The sequence below is a fragment of the Diadema setosum genome, chromosome 21, assembly GCF_964275005.1.
Source record: "Diadema setosum chromosome 21, eeDiaSeto1, whole genome shotgun sequence".
Classification (NCBI taxonomy): Eukaryota; Metazoa; Echinodermata; class Echinoidea; order Diadematoida; family Diadematidae; genus Diadema; species Diadema setosum.
Window position 1 is genome coordinate 5,809,105 of NC_092705.1, and position 24,545 is coordinate 5,833,649.

The 24,545-nt window shown below is 40.1% G+C and overlaps 1 protein-coding gene across 1 annotated transcript in view; it reads left to right on the plus strand.

Moving 5' to 3' along the window:
* Nucleotides 1-24,545, plus strand: part of LOC140244670 (FERM, ARHGEF and pleckstrin domain-containing protein 1-like) — a 112,441-nt gene that overhangs the window by 21,984 nt on the left and 65,912 nt on the right. Inside the window, 2 exon segments of the mRNA XM_072324291.1 lie at nucleotides 4,738-4,842; nucleotides 5,302-5,344. Of these exon segments, the coding sequence (XP_072180392.1) occupies nucleotides 4,738-4,842; nucleotides 5,302-5,344 (148 nt within the window).

Sequence of the window (24,545 nt, forward strand, 5' to 3'; positions counted from 1 at the left end):
AGTCTCAGCACTTCGATAATGGAACATGTCATTCCAATTCATGCAACTTGATTAGGCTGGGCACTTTGACATTTAGTCATGTTCTGCAAATACCAACTGCTTCAAAGAAAAAAAAAAGAAGATGTTTCATCATACACAGTAATTCTTGCCTCCCACAGAACTGTAGATTAATTGTACACGTAGCATGACAAAACTTACAACATGGAGATCGCTCAAAGCATTGACAACCGTCAAAATTGTGAGATGCCCAGCAAGAAAAAAAAAAAAGTTATAAATTGATATGAATGTGGCCACAAGAAGTACTTAGAGGATGAAAAAAAAGAAGAGATACACAAAGGAGAGAAGTTGTTTTAGTTGCGTTATTAGGAACTTGGTGTGATCTTCAGAGAAGTGAATGAAAAACAGACACCACATAAAAATGATTCGCAGTGTGAACTACTGACCCTGTCAGCCCATGCAGAGGTGTAGACGGGGCCATTCATTACAAACTTTGGCGAAGGTTGGCGGGCAACCACAAATATGTTGCATTCAGTAACGCGTTACTGACTTCCTCCCTATGCCCATACAGGAAGCCATGTTCTGTCGGATACTGCAAAGGAATTTCCTGTCGTTGTGTTGATGTCTCTTTCTGTAGTTTGTCTCCTTGTACATGAATTGCAAGCTTGAAATTTACAAAGCAAAGGTTAAAAAGTAAGCAAAGGTAGGATTAATGGGAGCTGTCTTGGCTGAGCATTCAAGACCAACAGGGAGTAGACGGCAGTCTTCTGTGCACATGTGAGGTTCGAATCCCAGCTCTGCAGTAGTGCCCTCCAGCTTTGGCAATGAGGCACTTTTTGTGATTTTAGAATTTTATGATTTTTCACTGACAGTGTGAATCGCTTTGCAGCACTATGATGAGCTTGCCAGACTCTCTCAATGCGTTTGCCTAATAATGTCCAGATTTCTTGTCATTTTTAAGACTGATAGAATTAGACAGCCAAGTTCAAATGCACGTATACTAATAACAGAGGCTAGAGGTATTAAAGACCATCTCTGGAAAAAAAAAAAAAAAAAACCCACACAACTGAATTTTTGTAACATCAGGAAATGTTTATTTGACTACAATTGTTGTAGATGAAGGATAGTACTCTGGCCTAGTAAATTTTTAAAGAATTACATTGTAACATTAAAATTGCAATGTTGTAAAGCTCTTTGCCGTCATAGTTCACTTTCATGATTGGCACAGCAGTATGCTGCATGTAACACTAGCTGTGGCATTAACATGAGCCTGGCTCACAAGTTGCACGTCTAGTACACTGTAGTGGCTGTAGAGAGTGTGAATGGGAGCCATGCGACAGACAAAATTCATGAGTTTTCTGCGATGAGCGTTCTTATTCCAGATCATGACAGGAAGCTTGGTACAGTGAACCCTTTTTTTCTGGCAGTTGTGCGGATAGCTTTTGGCACAGCTGCGTATAATCTTTTCCTCAAATTGTCACGATTTTTAGTGGTCGATGTGAAGTTTAGCCCCTCTTGTTTGTGCATTGATTGCAGCAATGCAATATGCATGGTATCTCTGTTCATGGTGAGAAATGTAGAAATGCCTTGTAGGCATTGCGGATTGGCAGTATTCACATTGGATTGTAATTAGATGCTTGTGATGTCTCAGTGCTCTCAACCGTCACAGCGTTTGGTCCCTGCAAGATCTAATCAATATGTGGAACTTTGCAACATTCTGAGAGACTTATGTTAGAGCTGCCATTGCATTCTAGCCCTTTTTATATGTGTGAGTGAGAAAGCCCTTCAAGATTAATTATGCCAGTAAATTTACAAACTTTACGTGATGTGAATAGCCAGATTATCATCGTATTGAACGTTGTGTGATATTCGTGCGACGGAGATGGAGTTGCTCTTCATGAAAAAGTGACAGTGCCTGTGAGTGTAGCTGACGTCTTCCTATTAATTGCCATCTAGTAGATGCTGCGTGTACAGTGTAGGTCTTTCCCCTAAATGAGGAGAACATTCTCTGGGTAGATGATATCATGATTGAGCCTCAATTAGCCTTTGAACAAGTCACTCGTGACTTTATTATCTTCCTCTCCCTCCCTGTCCTCAGTTCCAATTAGCCTCCTGATGCGTCTCCCATTAGTCGGCCGTCCCGGCTCGCTCCGTCAGAGGGACGTGTTGTCGCTCTGCGCTGATTTAAACGAAAGTGCAGGTAGCGAAAGGGAGGGTTTTGCGTGGCTCGCGCTGATTATTATGTCTTCGACAAAACATGGGACACCCCAGGTATCATTTACATCAGACGCATCTCTCAAAAGATAGTGGAACAGGGGCACATTTCTTTTGAGGTGCGAGCCTGATCTATAAGAGACGAAGTAGGAAGAGGAAATTTTGATGAAAGAAAGGCTGTATTCAGTCCCACTCAGTGAGAATGGTGTATCTATGCTGTTTTTACTCTCTGTTCCCTTGAGGGTTAATTTTTGTCGTGCTGATAAATGGAGTTGACACTCCGAAACAGTCTTGGTGTAGTCCATCTGTTTTTTGTGTGTTTGATGTTTGCTTTTGGTGGGGTTTTTTTAGGTTTGAGTATAGATGCTATGTTTGCAAAATATTGTGCAAAATATGCTGTTTGATTTCATATTGATCTTGAGAAGAGAAATGACATAAAACTGAGTCAAAGTTTTGAAGAGTATTTTAACCGTACAGTATAATAACAGAGCAAGGCATGTTGCTCATGCAAAGGACTCTATGCTGCTTTATGAAAGACCATTACCTTCCAAAATCAAGGTTGAAACATTCCAACTGAGAAATGTTTATTTGCCAATGTATTCCAACGTTTCATGTGTATGTAACACACACTATGTTCACCTGACAAACATACAAAAAGTCCCCCAGTCACCTGTGTGCGTCATCTTATATTCTGCGATGGTTGGATTCTATGGCAATTGCACCAGTGTGTGCCCATGCATTGCAGTGTGCGGTGCATTGTATCGTGTGTATACATATGCCCCAGTATTGGGCCGTATTGGGTACAGTTTGTACCCTGGGCAAGGGTTTCCAATAGTCCCACACCCTTGAGCTTGATGTAACCCAAGCAGTGCAGGGTTCAAAGATCTCATTCTGGCTGCGCCGGAGCCGAGGGCTGTAGATCATTGCCAAAATCGCAGCCCAATCCCGCTCAGCTCATGCCTTGCCTGCAATTGACCTTAATCTCTGATTGCCTCGACAGCTAGTCTTCTCAAACAGGCTCTACATTCGTAAACCTCCCTGTTCAGATTCATGCTCATAGTACACACTACACAGATGGCATGCACACAGCAGAATATTTTCCCTGTGATATGACAACAAAAGTGCTACTTCAATGTTAAATCCTATGTTGACATAAGAAGTCTTTGTCATACTCCTGTTTGTTTTTTATTTTTTATTTCAGCTGGTGAATCAGTTAAATTCCTGAATAATCTTTTCTTTCCCACACAGCATGTCTTCTTTTTCTATTCTGATGACAAACATATTTCATAAAGAAATCATCATAAAGACAAAAAAAAAAAAATTAAAATTCTCTGGACAACTGCAGTGTTCATAGCAGCATTTTGCATGATGTAAGCTGTGGAAAATATCTAGTAATTGATTTCATTTGATTTCAGTTGATGTGTTTTATGTGACCACCAAAGGAAGTGATGTATGGTAATATAAGCAAGCAGCCATGGAACCATTGTCTTTCACCAGTTGGGGCCAGATTTTTTGTTTTTTTGTTTTTTTGTTGTTGTTGATAAAACGCAAACAGAAAGTGCACTCAAAGTCAAGTTGCTTAGTGTAAGAAATATTTAGCGTAGAAGAGGGTCTGGTGCTTAAATCTAATGGTTGTTGGCATTTATGAGATGTTGGTCACACGGAGGTCATTTCCAGGTCAACCTGCCGCACTGAGCACACGCCGTGTTGACTGGGGATGAGTCCGTTGTTTTCAATAACTTACCCCACCTCTTCTTTCCAGGGATGGGAATTGTGAAATGTCTGACTGATACCTTTGCTGTATCTAAAGTGGGTCTCGCCTGTGGGAATGTACTTTTGGGGCAAAATTTGGGGAAATTGTAATATCTCTCCTCTCTGCCTCAGAGCAACCACACAAATTAGTGAGTTACTGACCTATTGCAAATGGGGTAATTCACAAAAAGAGTGAATAAGATATCAATCTAAACGCTTCAGGCAGCCAGGCAATGACATTATTCCATATTGTGGTGTGTCTCTGCTTGTGTAGAACTGTGAGTTTGCGCTGAATAAACGCAAAGCTTCCAGTTGTAAATAGCATAAAGATAATGGGATATTTTCTCACATTTCAATTTGTGTTCCATCCTAAACGGAATGCTCAGATCTTTTCTGTAGATACAGTGAAAACAATGGAGGGGGAGGGTTTGAAGTCTTTATACTACTGTGACCTATCATACATGTACAAAGATATAATGATATTTTTATTATTTATTTATTTTTTTTTGTTGAAAAATGTGCATAGACAATGAATGCACATAGTGGCTGATTCATCTTTGCAGTTTTGATACATAATGCTTGTTGTACCACAGACATACTGTATTTGGCGAGGTGCTTGCATCATCCAGAATAGTATATTTTTGCTGGACAGACAGAAAGGCACACACATATACACACAAAAAAGTATACAGATCTTATCATTAATGCCTGTGCGTATTTGCTTTACGAGTCTTTTTTTTTTTAATGTTCTCCTCACTCTTCTTGTCTTTGCAGCAAAACGCCACAGGGGGAGACGTATTTTTGGAATGCTGTCGGTGCCTCAATCTCTATGAGATGGATTATTTCGGCTTGGAGTATTACACCAAGGGAGACCACTTAGTGAGTTTGTTTGCCCCTATGTAGTCTTGGTTCAAGTCTGCCATACTTGCTGAATTATGTATCTGCATAAATCCATATCTGAATCTAAAATCTAAATCTAGATCTTTATCTATAGCTATATCAATATCAACACTTATATTTATATCTATGTCTATTATCATTTATCTAAATCCATTTTATTTCTCTCTTTAAAAAAAAAAAAGTAGAGCTATTTGGATGCCTTTTCGATGATGCTACATCACAGCAGATAGTAAGAGATACATTTGCACTAATGGCAATGCAGATAGCCTTTGACCCTCTGCGTGGCACAATAAATATCTCTCCATAGGCTTATATTTTATGTGTGAAATTTGTGCATGTTAAACTCATTGGCATAGGAAGGGTTAAAGTGAAGAAGCTGTTGAGTCATCAGACCGCTGTCATTGGTTCTTTTCATCTTGTGTTCCTCCCTCCCCCCAGGTATGGCTGGAACCAGAGAAACTAGTCTTGAAGCAAGTTGCAGGTGAGTTTTGAAAGAAAGAAAGTAAAAAAAAAAAGCAAGAAAGAGGGAAACAGATACAGACAAAGACAACAAGTTTTACTTGAGGCTTTGACATTCTTGCAACTAATGATTGACATATTGCCCTTCATTGACATGAAGGGAAACTTGACAGTCAGTTGCAATAAAAAACAAAACAAAACAAAAACTCAACGCAAGAATCCATTATTGCAGCATTCCTGTTTGATTATGTTTCCATAGGAATTTGACTTTTGTTTTTTAAATTTCCCCTCTTCTTATTCTAATGAAAAAGTGTCATCACGTCACATTTAACAATGTAAGAATGCAGGAAAATATTTGAGCAGCACTAGGAAAAGGTTTGTCGTCGAAGGCAACGTTCCGAATATGAATGGAAGATCGTGCTCATGAAATGAGCCAGTTTGACAACTCGGGGTTGATATGAAACACGTACTTTGGGCTGGTGGAGTCGCAGGCTCGATCACTGAGTGATGAAAGCCCATGAATTTGGACATTTTTTTTGGGGGGGGGGGAGGGGGAAGGGGGAAGGGGAGGGGCCGTTCTGACAGTCTCTGTCGATGGAAAACCCATCCTTTTTCGATTGCTCATTATTGCCATGTATTACTTTGCAGAGAGACAGATCATGCCTCCAAGACACTTGGCTCCCTTATCTTGCTCCGCTCGGGGAACGCAGTACTCTTCCATTCTCACAGCGTAAATGCCAGTGAAGTTCTTCTCACTGCTTCTTAAAATAACCAAAAAGGATGATGATTCATGCCCATTTACACTCAAAAATGCTGCTGGTATTCAGAGCTGAATATGACTATTATTATTTTTTTTTTCAGCTTAAGTCTTAGTGTGAGCAGACAAATATTTCGGTGTGTATACCAAGTGACTTGGCAGTGCTTCTGCAGGTGGTAGGCCTTTATTTGTGGCCTCCGGGGTTGTTACACTGCGGTCTGTGATTACTTCCTCCCAAACAATGCTATTTTTCCTGACACCACAGCTAGGTGTCAAGTGTCAAGTACTACATGCAGTCTGTTCGAAAACAGAAAGAATTAAGAAAAATCTCATTTGCGTAATATCAGCTCCAAGGCACTTGGCAGGCGGGTTAGTCCCTCAGTGTCACGCCCAGACCAGAAAGAGGCAATTAGTTTTGTGTTACAGCAGCGCCCGGAGGAAATGATGCAGACACATTTGCTCAGTGTACAAATGAATTTGTATTTTCTTTTCAACTGCCACTCTTTTTCTGCATCAATGTGATTGGGACTGCTTATATGATAAGAGATATTCAGGTAAAATCTTGAATGAAAATACCTGATTCATCTGTTTTGGAATGATACATTTTTTGTGAACATATATTAAAGAGAGACCTTAGAGTGATTTAACAGGTTTCAACAAAGTCAGACTTCAGTTGTTGAGTGCCTTAAACAAGTTTGGGCACTTAGTTTAATATATGAATAAACTATTTTAATGTTCTAACTAGTTTTGATTTGAAGTGAATCCAGCAAGAGTACTGGATGGTTCATGAAGGAAGTGGAAAGAGTAGAAAGAGACAGGCAAGCCGGTTTTGATATCTTCCTTGAGATGATCACCAGTTCTCCAGCGAGATGAGAGGGGGTCATCACACCCAGCTGTTCCCTGGCTGATACCAGCTGATTATTTCCTCCCCTCCTTCGCCTAAATATAGACGTACCTCTTGCCCCTGGGTATGATGAAGGTGATGGGCGAACTTTTAAAGCTCCGGTAGAACTAGAATGGGGATTCGTGCAATGGGAAGGCCAGCCCTATATGGACATATTCGAGAATCCTGTAACGAATTTTGTGTAGCTTTATCATTGATCTTTATGTAAGTACTCAAACCGCCAAAGAATCTCACCTGGAATCAAATGGTACCGTCGAGCATATGCTTCAGTGCACTTATTCACTAATGGGCAAATCGGTTACTTTAGTCATAGTTTTCAAATCTACCCCGGTGGGTAATGAATCAGTTGGGCCTCCCTTCTCTCCCCCCATACTACTGGGTCTTTAACAGCCTTAAGGAGTGGGGACCTATTGTAGGATAGTACAGCAAAATGCAGGCTGGGCTACCCCCCCTTTTTTCAGCAAAGAGTTTGCTCAAGAGGAGGAAAGTGTATGAAGTGATGGTCCCACCCACCCAGTCAATATGATTGCCTGGATGCGTACCTGACAAAAGACCTGTACGAACCAGGTTCCTTGCTCGGTGTGATGAGTCAGTGATGGTGTATTCAGATGCATGTTTACTCTGGCAGACATAGGAGAGTATGAATCCTTTGAAACATCTGAATCAGTTCTGTAATTCAATCGGATGTATGACTGAAAAGAGTGCATGGCTGTACCCACCTCTTTTCTCATGTCATGTAGCTCCTTATTAATGTGACAGTGAATTTTAATGTGCTCCATTTAAAGCGATATTCATGTGTTGTGTACTGTAAAACGAGGAATGTTCGCGTGCATTTTAATTTTGTGCCGATATTTGCGAAATTAAAATGCACGCGAAAGGTCTTGTCTACACTATATGCATTGAAAGCCAGTGGCAGTTCGTGAAAATTTCATGCTGCAAAAAAGGCTGTCGGCTCCAATTCGCGAAAAATTCATGCCGCGAATATATCATGTTTTACAGTATTTGGTGTTAGTACTACTCTTTCCTTGAAAGAAACTTGCGATTATCTTCAAATACCAGAGGCGGAACACAATGATGATTCTGCCAGGGGGTACTGGTAGTGACTAACATGTTTTGACTTAAAGAGATGGGCTCTAAAACTTGGCATAATAAGACTTAAGACACATCAAGAGTGCAATGACCTATTAAGTGTGCTTGATCATATGAACATTATATCTCTATCAAAGACATTCCATAAACATGAGTTCACTCAGTATTGGCGTGCATTGTGTGTGTGGTGGTGTGGGGGGGGGGGGGTTGGGTGTCATTTCAAGGGTTTTGCACATTCTAATTGTATTGAATGTCAATGAGTGTTTATTACATGGAGACTGCAATTGGCTCACTGGATAGCTGATCTGACCGAGGTTTTGGAGGTCCATGGTTCGATTCTCATGGGTATATGCGGGAAATCCGACGATGCCTGCCGAGATGTGGTGTGTGAGTGCTGCACCTACGCTCCTGGCAACCGGCACGAGAGTCTGTCATGCGGATTGGGTGTCATCATGACGCTCATTGAAGAGAGCAAGTCTGTGAATATGAGATGTAGAGATTGGGATGAGGTTAGAATACTATTGAACTCTGTGGCAGCTCAATTTAAGATATTGTCAAACTTTGCTGAGTAGGTTGTATAATGAGCTGCAAAAATAATTGAAATATACTGTTTTGACACACAAGAAGTCTTTGGTATTGTGCTGTCAATATCAAGATATTCATGAACAAATATGATCACTATCACAATGCTGATAGATCTTTTATGAAACATTTTTTTACTCTAATCCTGCCGTGTGCGGGGAAAAAGCAGAGTGAATCCAGTCATCATCATGAACAATTATTATTTTTTTTTAAACATGTGATAGTTTTTTTAATAGCTTTGTTTTTAAAAAGATAATTGAAAGCTTCAGTCTATCAATTTCAGTGATACGAATGTCATGCAGACTTCACACATTGTTGGAACAGTGATCTTACTCAGATTCTCAGATTCATAAATGGACATCATATTATATAGTTCCAGGTATACTGCAGTCAACTTTGTAGCAACTGTCACCAGTATAAAACAGGTTCTGCTCTTAATAGCTGAGAAGCGTAAATGGGCCTTCTTTTCAACATCATGACGCACTGTTGCAGTCTGGGCCTTGTTGAGTGAAAACTCGCAAAGATGAGTGGTCGTGTTCGTATAGATTAAACTAACTGTGGGCACACATCCTGAGCAGCACAAGATATAATGGCTTAAGATCCTGAGGTGATTTCTTGTCCTTTGTTCCCAGGTCCATTCCTTTTGTCATGACAGGATATGTTATTATGTACTAAGACTGAACAACCTACGCCTGCATTGTGTGCTAATCCTGGCCCATATTGGAGCACCAGGGTCAATTCCACCACAGACCAAAGTAGATTGATTGTTCGCACCAAGAGACGGTGACTACGATTTTGTCACACGTGGGCTTGCATTGTTCACAAATGTCAGAGCACAAACATGTCATGACGTCAAGTGCTTAATGAAAAAAAGAAAAGGGGGGGGGGGGGGGAGTAATCATCTTTTCCTCTTAATTCAGTCAGGGTACTGCATATGAAATCCAGGGATTCATCCTATGTATTTTTTTTTTTCATTTTTGTTTGTAAAATAGTGGGTGGTTGTAATACAAATTGCCATTGTAAGTCATTAGGTGGTGATTAACAATGCATCATGGTTGGAAGAGATCAGAAACAAAGCACTGTTCTAAAAATTATTCTCTCTGAAGCATGTCAGTGTAAAAAGTGAGATAAAGAAAGTGGTCATGTTGCTATTTTTATCAGAGTGGCCGACTTCTTGTAAAGGTACAAGTTTTGAATGTATGTACCTACCTATGGTGTAAAATGGAAACTGGAGCATGATGTTTAGACCTTATAAAATGAAGACTAGAAATGAGACAGAACATTGATGGTTCCCATTGCCAAAGAAGGGAGAAGTTTGATCAGAATTGCGATACATGCATTGATCATGCCATTGTGTATACAATGCATGCATACTATGTGTGATAAAATCAAATTATGAAATTACAGGAAAACAAGACTGTTCATCAGTGGGCCAGTAATATTGCTTTTTTGTTTTGGTTTTTAAACTGAATTTTTTGAACACTTTTCTCACCTCCGTAAACTCATTAACCATGCTGTGTGTTGGCATGGTTCCATTTGTACAGTAGTCAAGGTACATCTGTTTTCCTCTTAAATCTAATGACAGATATCTGCGTGGCATCTCGCCCCTCCAAAATGACATCTGCGCCCCCCCCCCATGTGCTTTGCTTGGAAATAAACTGTCAGCCCATGTAAGTTTTCACACTGACGCTTACACTGTACAAGTGTACGTGTAAAAAGAAGCCCAGCAGTATGAGAGGACTAAATACAATTTGTACTAGGGTGTGTGACAGTGCTTACAGTATTCATAAAGTGATATATCGCCTGTTCTCCTGAGGGAGCCTCTACGTGGATACAAAAGAAATAGAAACACTTTTGAGCATTAGAAACGTGGCAATCGAGTTTCTGATCTGCCCCTGGACAGACGACTAAATTCCAAATCGTTATTTGTACAATAGATGGAGGTACAATTGTAGAATGGCTATCCTCACACATTTGAGTGATAGACTGATGGGCATTCCAACAGAGCTCATGAATAGTGGGATCAGTAGAACTGTGAAATTTAGCAGCAGAGTTCTTCCCTGTCAAATAGCTGTATACGCAGTTATTTATGCATATAGATATTTTTGCGAATGACGAGGTCATAGACATTTTTGCGAGATGTTCTTTTTGCGAATCGACGCCGATGTTTACGTTAATGCTCTATCAACACAGCACATGGAGTCATTTTCGCGTGTTGTTAAATTCGTGATCCAACTGTGATTCGCGAAAATTAAACCCTCGCTAAAATTACAGCTTATACAGTATGGTTACATAATCTGGTAAATTTAGTCATACTTGTACTGCATAACCCGATGCACCAACTTAAATGTTTTTAATGCATTTTCTACCACACAAGTCATATGTGCAGTTTTCTTGTAATTCTGTTCTAATTTTGCTTACCCATGATCAAGATTATGGGATTCCTAGGAGTCTGTTGTGCACAAAGAGATTAAGGCAATTTTGTTTTTCCTCATGACTGTATATTTACCACCAGGACAATTAGCCCCCTTCCAGCCATAATCACTGAATACTTCTCTTATATTCTTGCAGTGATCTGCTGTTGAGATTTATCATTCTGAGATGTTTCCATGGACTCACTCTTTGTTTTCTGATGGGTGAAGAAGCTGGAGAGGATGATTTGAAAAAAGGATGAGTTTGGTCACCCAAAGAAACAAGAAGAAAAGAAATTTCAATTTCAAACCTCAAATAGTGTGGAGGATGCTCTCATATAGAGGCAACCTCTTGGGCTTCAGTTACATGCAGTCGAATATGAATTACAAAACTTGGACGTGACTGTATGGTAGTGTAGCTTGCATGAATCAGACATTGTTGTAGTGTGGGTGGTAAAATCGAGTTTGAGCAGACACGTTTTGAATTACTCAGCATGTAGACAAAGGGGGATTGAACTCTGTTGATCCGTCCGCATACATTGAGGTGCAAAAAGCTGTTTGTGAGCTCCTTTGACACAGATACAGTATTACTGCCCTTTTTGCTCTCACTTGATAATGTCTGCAATGGGGTTCTTTCACCGTATGAATGATGCAGACCATGACTCCCATACAGCAGAAAGAAAAAAAAATGTACAAGCTGCATGTTGGCTCCGTGCGTAAATCATGAAAAGTTAATGGGATCATGAAGAAGCGATGCGGGTTTATAGACCTTACGGCCATGTTGAGGCGGTAAGTCAAGTCAAGTCGTGGAATAGGAAATTGCAGGTCAGACACTTTAAAGAGGACAGAGAGAAAAAAACAAAACAAAACAAAACCCACATATATCCATGAAGCGTGCCTTCATGCATGGTCACAGTACCCGAACTTTCCCCCTTTGGTTCATCAGCTAGCACCTCTTTGAACACACTCCAGCTCGCAGCGCCATATTCCACGGTGCTGCTCTTGAGTTGGTCTGGCGTCGGGGAGTAGTACACAGTGTAGGCTGCCAACAAATGAGGCATAGATTGTGCATGGCCTAAACTAGGCCAAGGGAGGGAGAGGAAAGGGAGGGGGGGGGGGGGGGGGGGAAGGGGGAAGGGGGAGGTGGGATGGGAGACGGTTTGTGTGAAAGGAAGAGAAGTGGGAGGGATATAGGAGGGGGCGCAGTTGTTGGTATTACCAGAAGCCAAATATTCATACAGGATTCTCTGTCCAATTTTTTTTTTTTTTTTTAATGCCAGAAGCAGACATGTCGAGATCAATATGGGAGAAACACACACACACACACACACACACACACACACACACACACACACACACAACATCATACTTCATACTGTAATCCCTCTCGCAGCTCCAAGAAGCTATACTGGGATGCAAATGACTTTGCAGATTACGGCCTAGTATTAAAAAAAAAGAAAAGAAAAAAAAGTTGTGAACATATGATTGTAAATAATTTTTTGTTTTCCCTGTACAGAGCTCTCTGGTTGAAAAACAGGCCTCTCTATAGGCCCAGGATGAGACCACCATGCACTCTGAGGAAAAAACAACAACAACACACACACACACACACACACACACACACACACACACACACACACACACACACACACACACACACACAGAAATAACTAACCAATTAAAACTTCTGGCCTTAAATGCACAAGCTGCACTTTACCTGGATGGCACAGTGTATGTTGCACTTGTGCACCTTCTGTTCATCACTCATTGTATTTTATTCATGGTAATAACATCGGCCTGAGTTGCCTTGCACTTTGAATAGTCCATGCAATGAAAAACAAGTACGTAGATCATTGGCAAAATTCGATTGGAAAACAACTACATAAAAGCTGCTCGAATTAATGAAATATGAGTATAAGTTAAAAATAGTAAATTGCCTTATAGATTAATGTCATAAAAAACTAATTATCAGAATGCATAACATTCTAATTGAATGAGAAATATATAGTGATTTTGATATTAAATCTTGATAAAAGAGAGAAATCATTGAGATTTATTACCTCCGCTGAGGAAGGAGGTTAAGTGATCATCAATGCTGGTTTGTCTGTTTTGCAATTTCAAAAAGTCATGTACGAAGTACGAAACTTGCATGAAAAGTCGATATTGACACAAGGAACACCTCATTCAATTTTGATAGCATTCCGGGAATTTTTATGGATTTTTGAAGGCTTTTTTATTCTTCATCTTTTGCCATGTAAGGTCAACGGAGTTTGGTTCAAGCTGCACATACTGGTAGTTTACATACGCGCATTAAAGCGCGTGCTCTTCTCGGACAAGGTGCTGTGCAATGATGCAAACAAAAGGCTTCTATTTTGGGACATTGCATGCATGCGTGGAAATGAGTTTGCTGGCTTGACAGAGGTCTGTGCTCTCCAAGTGCTTTTCTAGTTTTATATGCTATCCATTAAAAAAAACAGTATAAAAATCCAGATGTAACAAAAAAAAAAAAACCACAAAGACATGCACCCCCCCCCCCCCACACACACACACACCTTGAGCTACATGTACCAACAACCCAACTCAACATCCCAAGTTGAAGATTGATGATGCTGGTACTTCATTGCATCATGAGACAATATCATGGAGAAAGTCAGAGGATTTTATATCAGATTGTCATATTATATTCATAAATACTGTCATCTGATCTGATATGAAATCCCTGCCTATATGAATATAAAGTACAGTTGGTACCTTGTAAATTTTATGGTAGTGGTATTAACTGTTCCTTTTTATAGCCATTTGGCTACAGAGTGTTTTGTCACTGGGAAAAGCATTTATATTGTAGGCGATGTGAAGAATGTGGTATCGGTAACTCTTCAGCATTCCTGGAGCTTGTCTATCAACCTTGTCATTACTGTAGGCAAGCCATTTGTGTACAATGTAAATTGCATTTTGAGCTGGTAAACTTGAGAATGTAAAGGAAATATGCACTCCTGGTTAGGTTGAAGCAGTAAGGCACTCATCATAATTCAATATCGCAGTATTCAGTACTTCACCATCAAGAAGTTCCATATTTTGATAATTCACAATATTTATAAATTGCTTATCACATAGAAATGTGTCTAAGCGCTGAAAAGTTTGATCCGAACTCTGAGGGCATGACAAAGATTTGCAAAGCCACGTGCTGAGTGTCCTCTTGATATGAAATTTCTGAAAAATCGGAAGTTAGCAAGTAAAAGATAAGGAGACAGATAAGACAATGCCAGGGGTCCGTTTCATGAAGTCATCACATGAAAGTTTACATAAATCCCAGAATGGCCAGAGTCGCTCATATGTAGCTATGGGAGACTATCAAAGAGAAGTACAATCCATTTCATGAAGTCTCTCATAATTGTGTCTCAGAGCGAAGAGTCTCTCATTGAAGACTTTCATGAAACGAACCCCAGGTGATTTTGTTTTTTGTTTTATTCATGTAGAAAGCAGAGTAAGAGCAGGGCAGGAAACGGTATCTGCATAATATTCTATTTCATTGATGAAAATGTGTTTTGTCTGTGTCTAGAGCAAAGTAATGGTTGGAGTTGGCACAACACAGATGTTGTTATTGCTATCATTTCATTCTTCGATGTCAAGTTTCTGAGTGGTTTAGCCGAATGAGTCTTGCATCCGTGCCATGCTGTGCTCTTCCCAGGAAAGCCTTTTTAGTTTTCTTTAACCAGCAGAAAATGCACTGGCATTACTATCTCCCATCCTCCGCAGTGACTAATAATCAATGCCCGCGGTGGTTACATGTGTTTTTCACTCTCACTTCTCAGAACTCCTTGCTCATCCCCTCGTAATGTGTTGCGGTACTCCCTGCAGTGTGAAAAATCGAAGCATGATATATTCGAGGACAGTGGCAAGGAATAGCCTTGTCACCAGGACACATGACTTTTTTTTCTTTTTTTTTAAGTTGTTTCGTCTGTCGGGTTGAGTGTATTTTTTGTTTAACAGTATTCTTCATAAATCTGTAAAAAATTTGTTCATTTGATGCAATAACAAAAATACTTAGGACGCTAAGAGATTTGCATACATCATACATTGTATCATCTATTATAGGGAATGGCAGACAATTCTCTCAAAGTGAAGCAAGAGTGTAGCTGTGGTAAAGAAATTCATGGGAAGAAACATCGAAACTTTTGAATTACTTGATTATCCCATTTTCCCCTAATGTACAAAGTTTAAGACAAAAACATGCAATTGCAACTTGCCAATGGCCGTCTATGCCGATTAGTAATGGCAAAGAAGTCAGCATCTCTGATTTCAGCTATTTTGTATGTGAGACATGTGACGGGTACTAGAATCTGAATAAAGAGTTTGATCTCAAAATGGGCTTGAAGCGCCATTTTTGAAAGTCCATCATCAGTATAAAACAAAATAAACTTTTTGAGTAATACCTTCCTTGTTATATAACAAGCAATATTCATCAAGTTATGAGTAAAGATATCCTGCATTTTCTTATAATTTTCTCTGTTTTTAGCAGCTTTTATTGCACCTCATGAAAACAACAGTTTGAACATGCATTCAACTAGATGACATTGCACACTATGTATAGACATTGACTGTTACACGAAATATAAGCATGATTGACAACAGAAGATATGAATATGCTGTTCCAACATTCCACAACATCGCTACTCAGGAGAAGTGATGATATCCATGTGTATCACCAACTTTATGATAAAGATCTCATAATAATATGACGGTATTGAAATCTGTGAAATAAGCCATGTTTGGTCGAAAAACATAGTGAATTCAATCTGAGTTTGAATGAAGAAAGTTGATGTCGTTGATCGTGGAGTGGCACACTTCATTCTCGTAAAATACATCCCCGCAAAGATGAATTAAGATCTGTAGGAATGGATCAGGCTGTTGCTGATAATGCACGTGGCACCGAGGAAAGCCTAGTGGTTCACCCCTCATCAAATTTTCAAATTGTCTGACGTACTCGTTTTCTCCTCTTTGTGATTGCAATGTGTGTGACACGTCAAGCTGAACTGCCATCCAATCTCTCGACGAGTGCCATGATTGCTTTCCTCTCGCTCCGGGGCAGTGGTCGTATTTTGTTGCCGCCTGGGCTCCGTGTCTGTCCAAACACCGGGACCGGACCCTTTAAAGATAGTGATATCCCAGCCCGCGCGCTCACAAGCTCACTCGCATCTTTTTCGGTCGCCCTCTTTTGAATCTCAGCCTTCCGTGTGTACCGTGTACACTGCCTTGCTCTATATCTTACTCCCTGATGCACAAACATGCACGCATAGGCCACGTATGCACACATGTCCCCTATGCTCTTCAAGCTCAGTACTTACCTGCAGTCATGAGAAAATACACACATGCACAGACTTGTGCTACACACACACACACACACACACATACACACACACGTACACACATTCATGTATACCATACATATGCAATATATAGATATGTCTGCATACGTGTGCAACATCCTTCACACATGCTTTGCTGTAGTTAGCATGAGACGGCGTGACGCAACCTCACTGCGAAGCTTCCAGCCAGCTCCTGTGCGTTGCCCGCAACGTTAAAGAGACATAATTAAATTGCACTTAATAATAAAGTCATTAGTTGGGTTGCAGACCGCGTAATTCTGCTTCCCTCCTCTACCCATCATCTGCTCCGCTTCCCAAATTGATTTTTCTCCCTTCTCCCACCTCCCCATTTGGAGTGTGACGGAGGGGGCCCCCGTATGCAGGCGAAGCTCTGGTACCACACCTTGCGCTTGAACTCCTTACAATATATACATTAATATCATATATATGCACATATACCTCCCCCGTCCAGTGCTTTTCTTTTGGAAACCCGTATATATATTGGAGTCTTTTTTAATTAGACAGCCTGACTCTGCAGCTATGGGACTAGCAGTGCAATGTAATATTAATGATAATGATGACAAATTAATCAGTATGATGATGATAATAATAATATTGATGATGATGATAGATTGTAATGATAAACACTATTTCTTGACTGCAGAATCTTGATATACACTATATTCTTCTGCAATGCAAGAGCCCCTTACTGATATTTTGCCACACCAAACTGAATGATTTAAATAGGTAGATCTTCAATGAATATTGGATCCATAAATATTTCAGTCTACTGTACCAATTTGCTCTACAAAAGAATGAATAAATGCACAAAATATCTATGTTTATAGTGACACTATGCCTCATCTATAGCCAAGTGCAATGTAGATGTGTATTTTTGAGTCTACTGTCATTGCTGAAAAAAAGAAGAGGAAAAAAGGGGGTCTATTATTGTTAAGAGTCAGTTTTTGTGAAGACGCCACTCTACGATTCTTTTTGTCACACGGTGCTATAGGCAGCTGTTCTGTTCCACTTCGGAAACCTTCAAAGAATCCAGAGGCTGATGAAGCCAGTTGATAAATGATGGTCAAGTTGTACTACAGTAGATATTCAAAGGAGTATTCTGGGCAAGAAATGGGATAATGCTATCCGTGAAGTCCCAACAAAAATGAAATAGGATTATTACAAACAGACACATTTATGAACAAACTATGAAACAGAAAGTGATGAAATTTTCCAAGTTGCTGTGCCTACGTCATAGGTTGTCTTTGAAGTCCATTCTCATGTTCGTGTATTCTGTGTCACTTCAGGGGGGTGTTTCATCAATTTAGTCAGTGCTGACAAGTTGTCAGCGCTGACAGTTTCAGCAAAATCCTTGGTTTGATTGGCTGGGATGCTCTGGTCACTGACTGTTACTACAGTGATTGTCAGAGACTGACAGCTTGTCAGCGCTGACAACTTTCATGAAATGGTACCCTGGTATAGTGAAAACAAACAGCTTGCCTGTTCAGTACATGAGTGTGTGTGTGGAGCTGAAGTACAACGAGTGTGAAACGGCATGAATGCACTTGTGATTCTGCATGGTGAACACAAATGACACAGCGTCCACTTCCTGAATCCTCGCTCTACCATTCTCTCCTGTGATTTATATCAATAACATTTCTTGTGGCTATCAGAAATGTTAGGATGTACCATATCTGATGATTTCATGGAATTTCAAAGCCAATCATGGAAGAGAAATAGATTATTTCTTCTAAATTTATTTCTTCTAATTTGCCAATCAGAAGTTTGCTTTCACTCCTGCCCCCGCTAGATACCCGGATGTCTGGCAATGAAAAAAAAAAAAAAAAATGATTTGTCATTACCATATTAAGGTAATGCAAGCTTTTGGTCAAATAACACCCCAAAGAGATTGCCCTTTTCAAGTACATGTAGCATGAGCGGAAGATCCATTCAATCCTTTGGACTCTGATTCACTTGGGATATCATACCGGTTTGTCCTGTAGGTAACTGGCTGCTAAAACATCATAGGTTATTTTTAGGTTAAATGGACTTTCCATTAATCCAAGGCCTTTTATGTTCCCTTGATCAGTATAGCTTTTAATAGCTCCACATCAGAGGATGGTGAAAGACAGTCGCTGTCTGAACGTTGCCCGCGCACATGAAGCCAAGTGCTCGGATAATTTGGTCAAAGAGTCTCGCTTGTGTTACGAACAACTTTCGACTGGCGTTCAAGTTGGATGATGCTGGAGTCAGGGTTCCCATTTACCATCTCATTTGGCTGATGTTTAGGGGGTAATGACATTGCACTAGCTAAATCTATCGACCCAAATCGTGATTTTGATGACATCTTGTTTTACGAACCAATGAGGGAGCAGACAGTTTGAATGACATCATCACCTTTACTAGTGTAGAGGTGTGAGCAGTATGACTGTTCAGCGGAAAGATGTTTAACTGTTCAATTCCAAAATTCTCTTTTAATAGATTCAATATTTTATACTGTTTGTTGCCAGTTCTGATGAAACCTGCACCATTCCACTTGTCTGACTATACTCTGTGTATGAAGGCAAAATTTGAACGTGTTGTAGAGTTGCACCATAAAACTGTGGATTGGCAGGCCTGGGGTTGTGCTATCCCAGTCAAATTCAATTTGGGTTGGTTCTGGTAGTGGGAGAGGGGTCGGGGGCAAACGTAATGGAAGGCACGTTTCCATTAGTTAGTATGGGATTGAGATTTCAGCTTGTATGAGGCATATCAACAAGGCTCAGAAAAAGGGTTGCTTACCTACATGCATTGTTATATGTACTTCACCTGGCTTCCAAGGCAATGACTTACCAAGTACTGCGACTGGAAAAGCAACTTAAAAATAAAGATTGAAAATGAAAAGGAGAGATGCCATTGCTAGTCTTGCTATTTCAGATAGGTATGCATGCACATACGTACAAACAAACAAACATAATACATACATACACTGTACATACATGCATTTTAATGTCCCCCTCCTCCAGATCAGCGTGAATACATTGTAGGCCTACATTACATTTGTTTGTTTGTTTGTTTGTTTGTTTGTTTGTTTGTTCATTTCCATCTGAGAAGATGGCTGGATAGCCCATGTTCAGCTATGCTAAGCTGGTCTTCCATGGGGTCCAGTTGGATGTGAGGTGGGACCACTCCACCAGGTTAAACACCCTGCTCTTTGCGATGAATGAATGAAGCGGGATCTTTTACGTGCATGAGCCGTGACACTCTCATACACAGGACCTCCATTTTATGTCTTATTCAAGGGGCAGTTTACATAATGAAATCATATACATAGGTATGACATAATGTCAAGTTTTTTTTTTTCCTGTGTGGACATAAAAATGACTTCTGTCAGTAAATCATCTGTGATGACAACCTAATGACAGCTCAGGTAGCTGTTAAACTTTCTCATTGGATAAGGATATTTCATCTCCTCTAATATCGAAGCACTTTGATACTTGGAGCCTTATGATGGACACCCGCTCAAGTGGACAAGCTTAATCATACTGACAGTACATCATATAGACATATAGTTTCGCTCAATGTGTCCTAAAAACATCATGATACTGTTTCAGCATGTCATGAAAATGTCTTCAGTAGATTCTTGATGACACCTGAGTGCAATTGGCGATCACTAATGCATGTTTGTCTCGCTGCATAAGTAGGTAATTTATTAAGCTCATCATAGTAGAAAGAAAGCACAAAGAGGAAAAGAAAGAAAAAACAACAACACAGGGAGACCTTCAAGAAATCTGAGAAACCAGAAACCTTCTTGGCATGAAACTTTCACGGATTGGAACCGACAGCCGATTTTGCGGCATGAAACTTCTGTGGTTTGCCACTGGCATTCAGTGCATTGTGTAGACAAAAACTTTCACATCCATTTCACTATAATATATGCGAATCTTCACTTCTCTGGAAATATTGTGAAAGTTTTCGTGAAAGTTTCACACCGCACAAATATTTGGGGTTTTACAGCACTGCGTCTTCTCTGCTCATGCTTCCAAACCTTCACATGCTGGCTCTAAATATTCGAGACCGGCAGCGACACTCTTCCTCCAGACCGAATCAAAATGGCATCTGCCCTTCCAGGTCTCCTGATGCCTCGTCACATAACAACTTACAATTAAATCTAATGTGCATGATATTCTTTTGTGCAGAAGGCAAGCTTTCAATCTTTATATAAATATTGTACAAAGTAGGTAATGTTTGTCAGGCATTGGATTTATGTGTCATATTCTTTATCAAAACATACACTTCATAATTGTATTGGACATTTAAGACATCTGGAAGTGTCCAGTATAGCAATGAAATGCCTTCCCAGGGCAGGGCAGCTGTAAATTTCGTCTGACACAAATGGACCTGGTACTTTCTATGTGTATCTTTCTCGGGGAGTTTTGTTTTTATAGGCCCTGCTAAATCTTGTAGCCAGGAAGACAAGTGCAATTCTACCTACAACGAGATGTAAACATTGGTGCATTATTAGTCTAGAGGAGGACAAGATAAGGCAGGGATGTTATGTGAGAAATCTATCCTACAATGTAGCTTTTACATGTACAAGAGTGTTTAATTTGAAATACGATAGTAATGACGCATCATTAGTATCATGTTTCATATTAAGCATTCTTGACGTGTGAATGCAGATTGAAATCGCGGAGGGTGATTTGAATCCTAATTCCAATTGTGTTTCAAATGACAGTCCGGGGGTGTATTCCAATCACGTTTGTCCAGAATTACGCAGCGAAAATGACCGTGTGAATGTGATTGACCACCAATTGTGTTTTGGGGGTGGAACTCACAGTAACCTTTCAACCTCTTCTGCAGAAAGACCATGCTCCCCAAATGCTCGCACTGCAGTCAAAGTGCACGCTACTTGTGGCTCGAGAATCATTGATGGGAACTTGAAAAGAAGCCAAACCTTCCCTCCTCGCTCTGAAATTCAAAGCTGCAGAATCCGCGAAGCCTTCCTCAGACATTTAAACGAACGATGATTCGAATCGTAATTGCAATTGTGTTTGTAATTCAGCAGTGAAATTAAGCACTTTTCAAAGAAAGATATTATGCAAGCTGTTGTACTATGACATTCATGGCTCCTCATAATCAGGTTTGCACAGGCTGTGAGAAACCCTGTGCCATTATTTGTGAAACAAACTGGCATGACTTGTGCCGCAATTGTTTGTTCTCACCTTCCCACCTATAAGTATTCGTGTAGGGTTTGCTTCTTGATTGTATGTCTGCTTTACTGAGGGGAGCGTACGGCTTGCTCTAATGTGTGTATGTTGGTATATGTCTGGACAGGAAGATGGGGGGATATGACTCAATATACTTCTGGTGGGGGGGGGGGGAAGGGGGCAAAATGTATGCTTAAGGATGGATGAGTACATTTAGGGGATGTATGGACAGACAGACAGAAAAGTGTGTATGTGTACTTATGTGTGTGTGTGCTTGTGTTGTCTTGTGGTGTCTGTATGCATTAATTACAGAAATATGGAGAGACAAATTTCGACTTGAAGCTTGAACAAAGTGCAAAGAGAAATACGATTCTATAATTGGTTTAACTTAAATACTTTGTGTTAAAAAAAAAGAGCCAAACTAAAACATATTCAAGAAAAAACCTGTGTTTGCTTTACATACAGAATGTCAGATGTAGGTTGAAGGAAAAAAGAAGAAGCAAAAGCAACAAAGAAACAACAGAATCAGAAGAGTTGAGTTGGAAAATTTGGGAGATTAGGACAAGGGGCTTACCTGTCAAAAGTGCCACACCCTAAATTTGAAGACAGAGAGCTTCTGCGATTTTTCCTTGAATGTAATCATGTCCTTCCTACATGCACTCATTCCTTTGCCTTTTTAGGTAGATGTCTTGGAATAGTGAATGACATGATGCAATGTGCAGCATGTCTGTATCTAAGAGAGAAAACAACAACAACAATTTTTGTATTGTCAATATCTGAAGGAGGATTAGTCAGTTTTTTTTTGAGGCAGAATTTTCAGAAGGCTTTAGGCTGTGTTTATCTAACTTGAGAGAGAGAATCACGTTTCAAAACCTGTTTGAAACGGTGTTTGCAAACATGGTTTGAAACGCGATTCTCAGGGTGCTGCGTTTATCTAACCATCATGCAATCGCGATTCGAGTGGTGTCACTGCGCGGCTGCTTTGCGCCGTTTGACCTGGGAAGTAAAGGTCAACTGCATACCACCAAACATGCCTCATCAGTCACACACAAATAATGGGTAGAGAGCACAACCAGAAACAGCTGGGATTTGACCTTGAGATATAAATGCTTTTCAAAACGGCATTGCGTTTATCTACACACAGAATGGCGATCGCGGTCTCAAACGTGTTTCAAAACGCCCTTTGAAAGGCGTTTCAAAACGGCGTTTCTAAACGCGTTTGAAAACACGGTTGCGTTTATCTAACCCCTGAAAATGCCTCAAACGCGTTTAGGATCGTGATTCTGCCTCAGAAAATTTTTAGATAAACGCAGCCTTAATAATGGGGGAAAAAAAAAGCAAAACAAAGGGTGTTGAAGATCACACTAAATATTGGTCATGCCGTGTAAAAGGGCCGTTGACTCGTATTTGCGAAAGTTTCGTGCCGCAAATATTTCTGGTTTTAGTTTTACAGTACGTTCGCCGACGTTCACGCATGGCACAAGAAAACTCACTTCGCTACAAGTGAAGCACTTACAATCTCTGAACTTTATGTGGCGAAACAATGACAGGAGCATAACCCTTGGCTCACTTTACCCTCAACCTACTATTTAGCAAATTTTGTCATGGGATTGATAAGATATAGTTGTTGTTTTGTTTTTTCATATGCAATCCACACACTGCATGAGGCAACTTTAAAAAAATAATAAGATGTACCATTTTTTTTGTGTGTGTGTGAAGTGGATCGTTATAGTTTAGTGATTTGTTATTTTTATGTGTTCGTCCAAGAATCATTGGTTTTTGCATCCTGTTGCGAACATTGCTTTGTCTAAACCCTGAACGGGTCTTACTTTTATGATTTTTAAAAAAAATACTTCTTCACGTGGTCTGGTGATGGAGATAAAGTTTCTTGACACCTTGACTATAAATGAAATCAAGTCACATGGTCCTGCAGATATCTTTATCAACTAGTGGCTTTGGTGTGCTTTTCTCTAATTACACACAGGAGCTGTGTAAAAAACAGGAAGTATTTGGCTAACGTTCTAATGAGTTAGATTAGCCTCTATGGGTTCTGTGTATCTGCCCAATTTCCTTTCGGTGACGAGAAGGGGGGAGTGGAACGTGTGTGAGAAGGGAGAAAAATCCCAAGACTCCAGAGAAGTAAATTAAGTTTCCTTTCTGCTATTTTTATCAAAAGTTGCCATCACTGAGGGGTGAAAGGCATTGGATGTGGTAGGACCCCACGTCATGCAGCCTTCGTAAAGTTTGAATTTTCATTTTTTTTTTTTTTCGGAGCCATCTCCAGAGGAAGATGAGCGTGTCTCGTGATGAACCTCTCGTTGTGCTGTGGCGTGACAGGACGCGATAAGGGAACAGTTGTCGTAGTCGTCATGGCTACCAGTTACCCTTCGGATGGCATGCCGAATGTGCAGTGCCTCGAGAGTTGACGCGCATCGTTTCAATGGTACTCACTGTGCATGAACAAACATACAACTTACAAAGTGCAGTCATAGCTGAGTATCTAGTGGATTCAGAGCAATAACCAGGAAATCTGTTTACCCCTTGTAGTCTAATTAGTCTCTGTCCAAAGAGTCACCATTCACTTCTCTAGACTATCCTGAATGATTGTTCAATTAACGATGAACATCTTTCCACAAAACTCTGTATGTGCAGTATAATTTTATAGTGGTAATGAATGTATACATATTGGAGAAGGGAAATATACTAGCAAAATATCAGTGCTAATTAATGTATATGAAAAGACTTTAGCCAAAATGTTACTTACAGTCAGTGCCGAATATAAGTCTAAAATGTGCAAGGGAGCTCCTGTTAGCATGCAAGTGGACACACTATCATCACTAGGATTAACTGGTTAAGAAGCAGAAATCTAATTGTTTTTCCTTTGGAGAAGCAGAACTTTTGTTATGTTTCTGTAAGTGGCTGAGA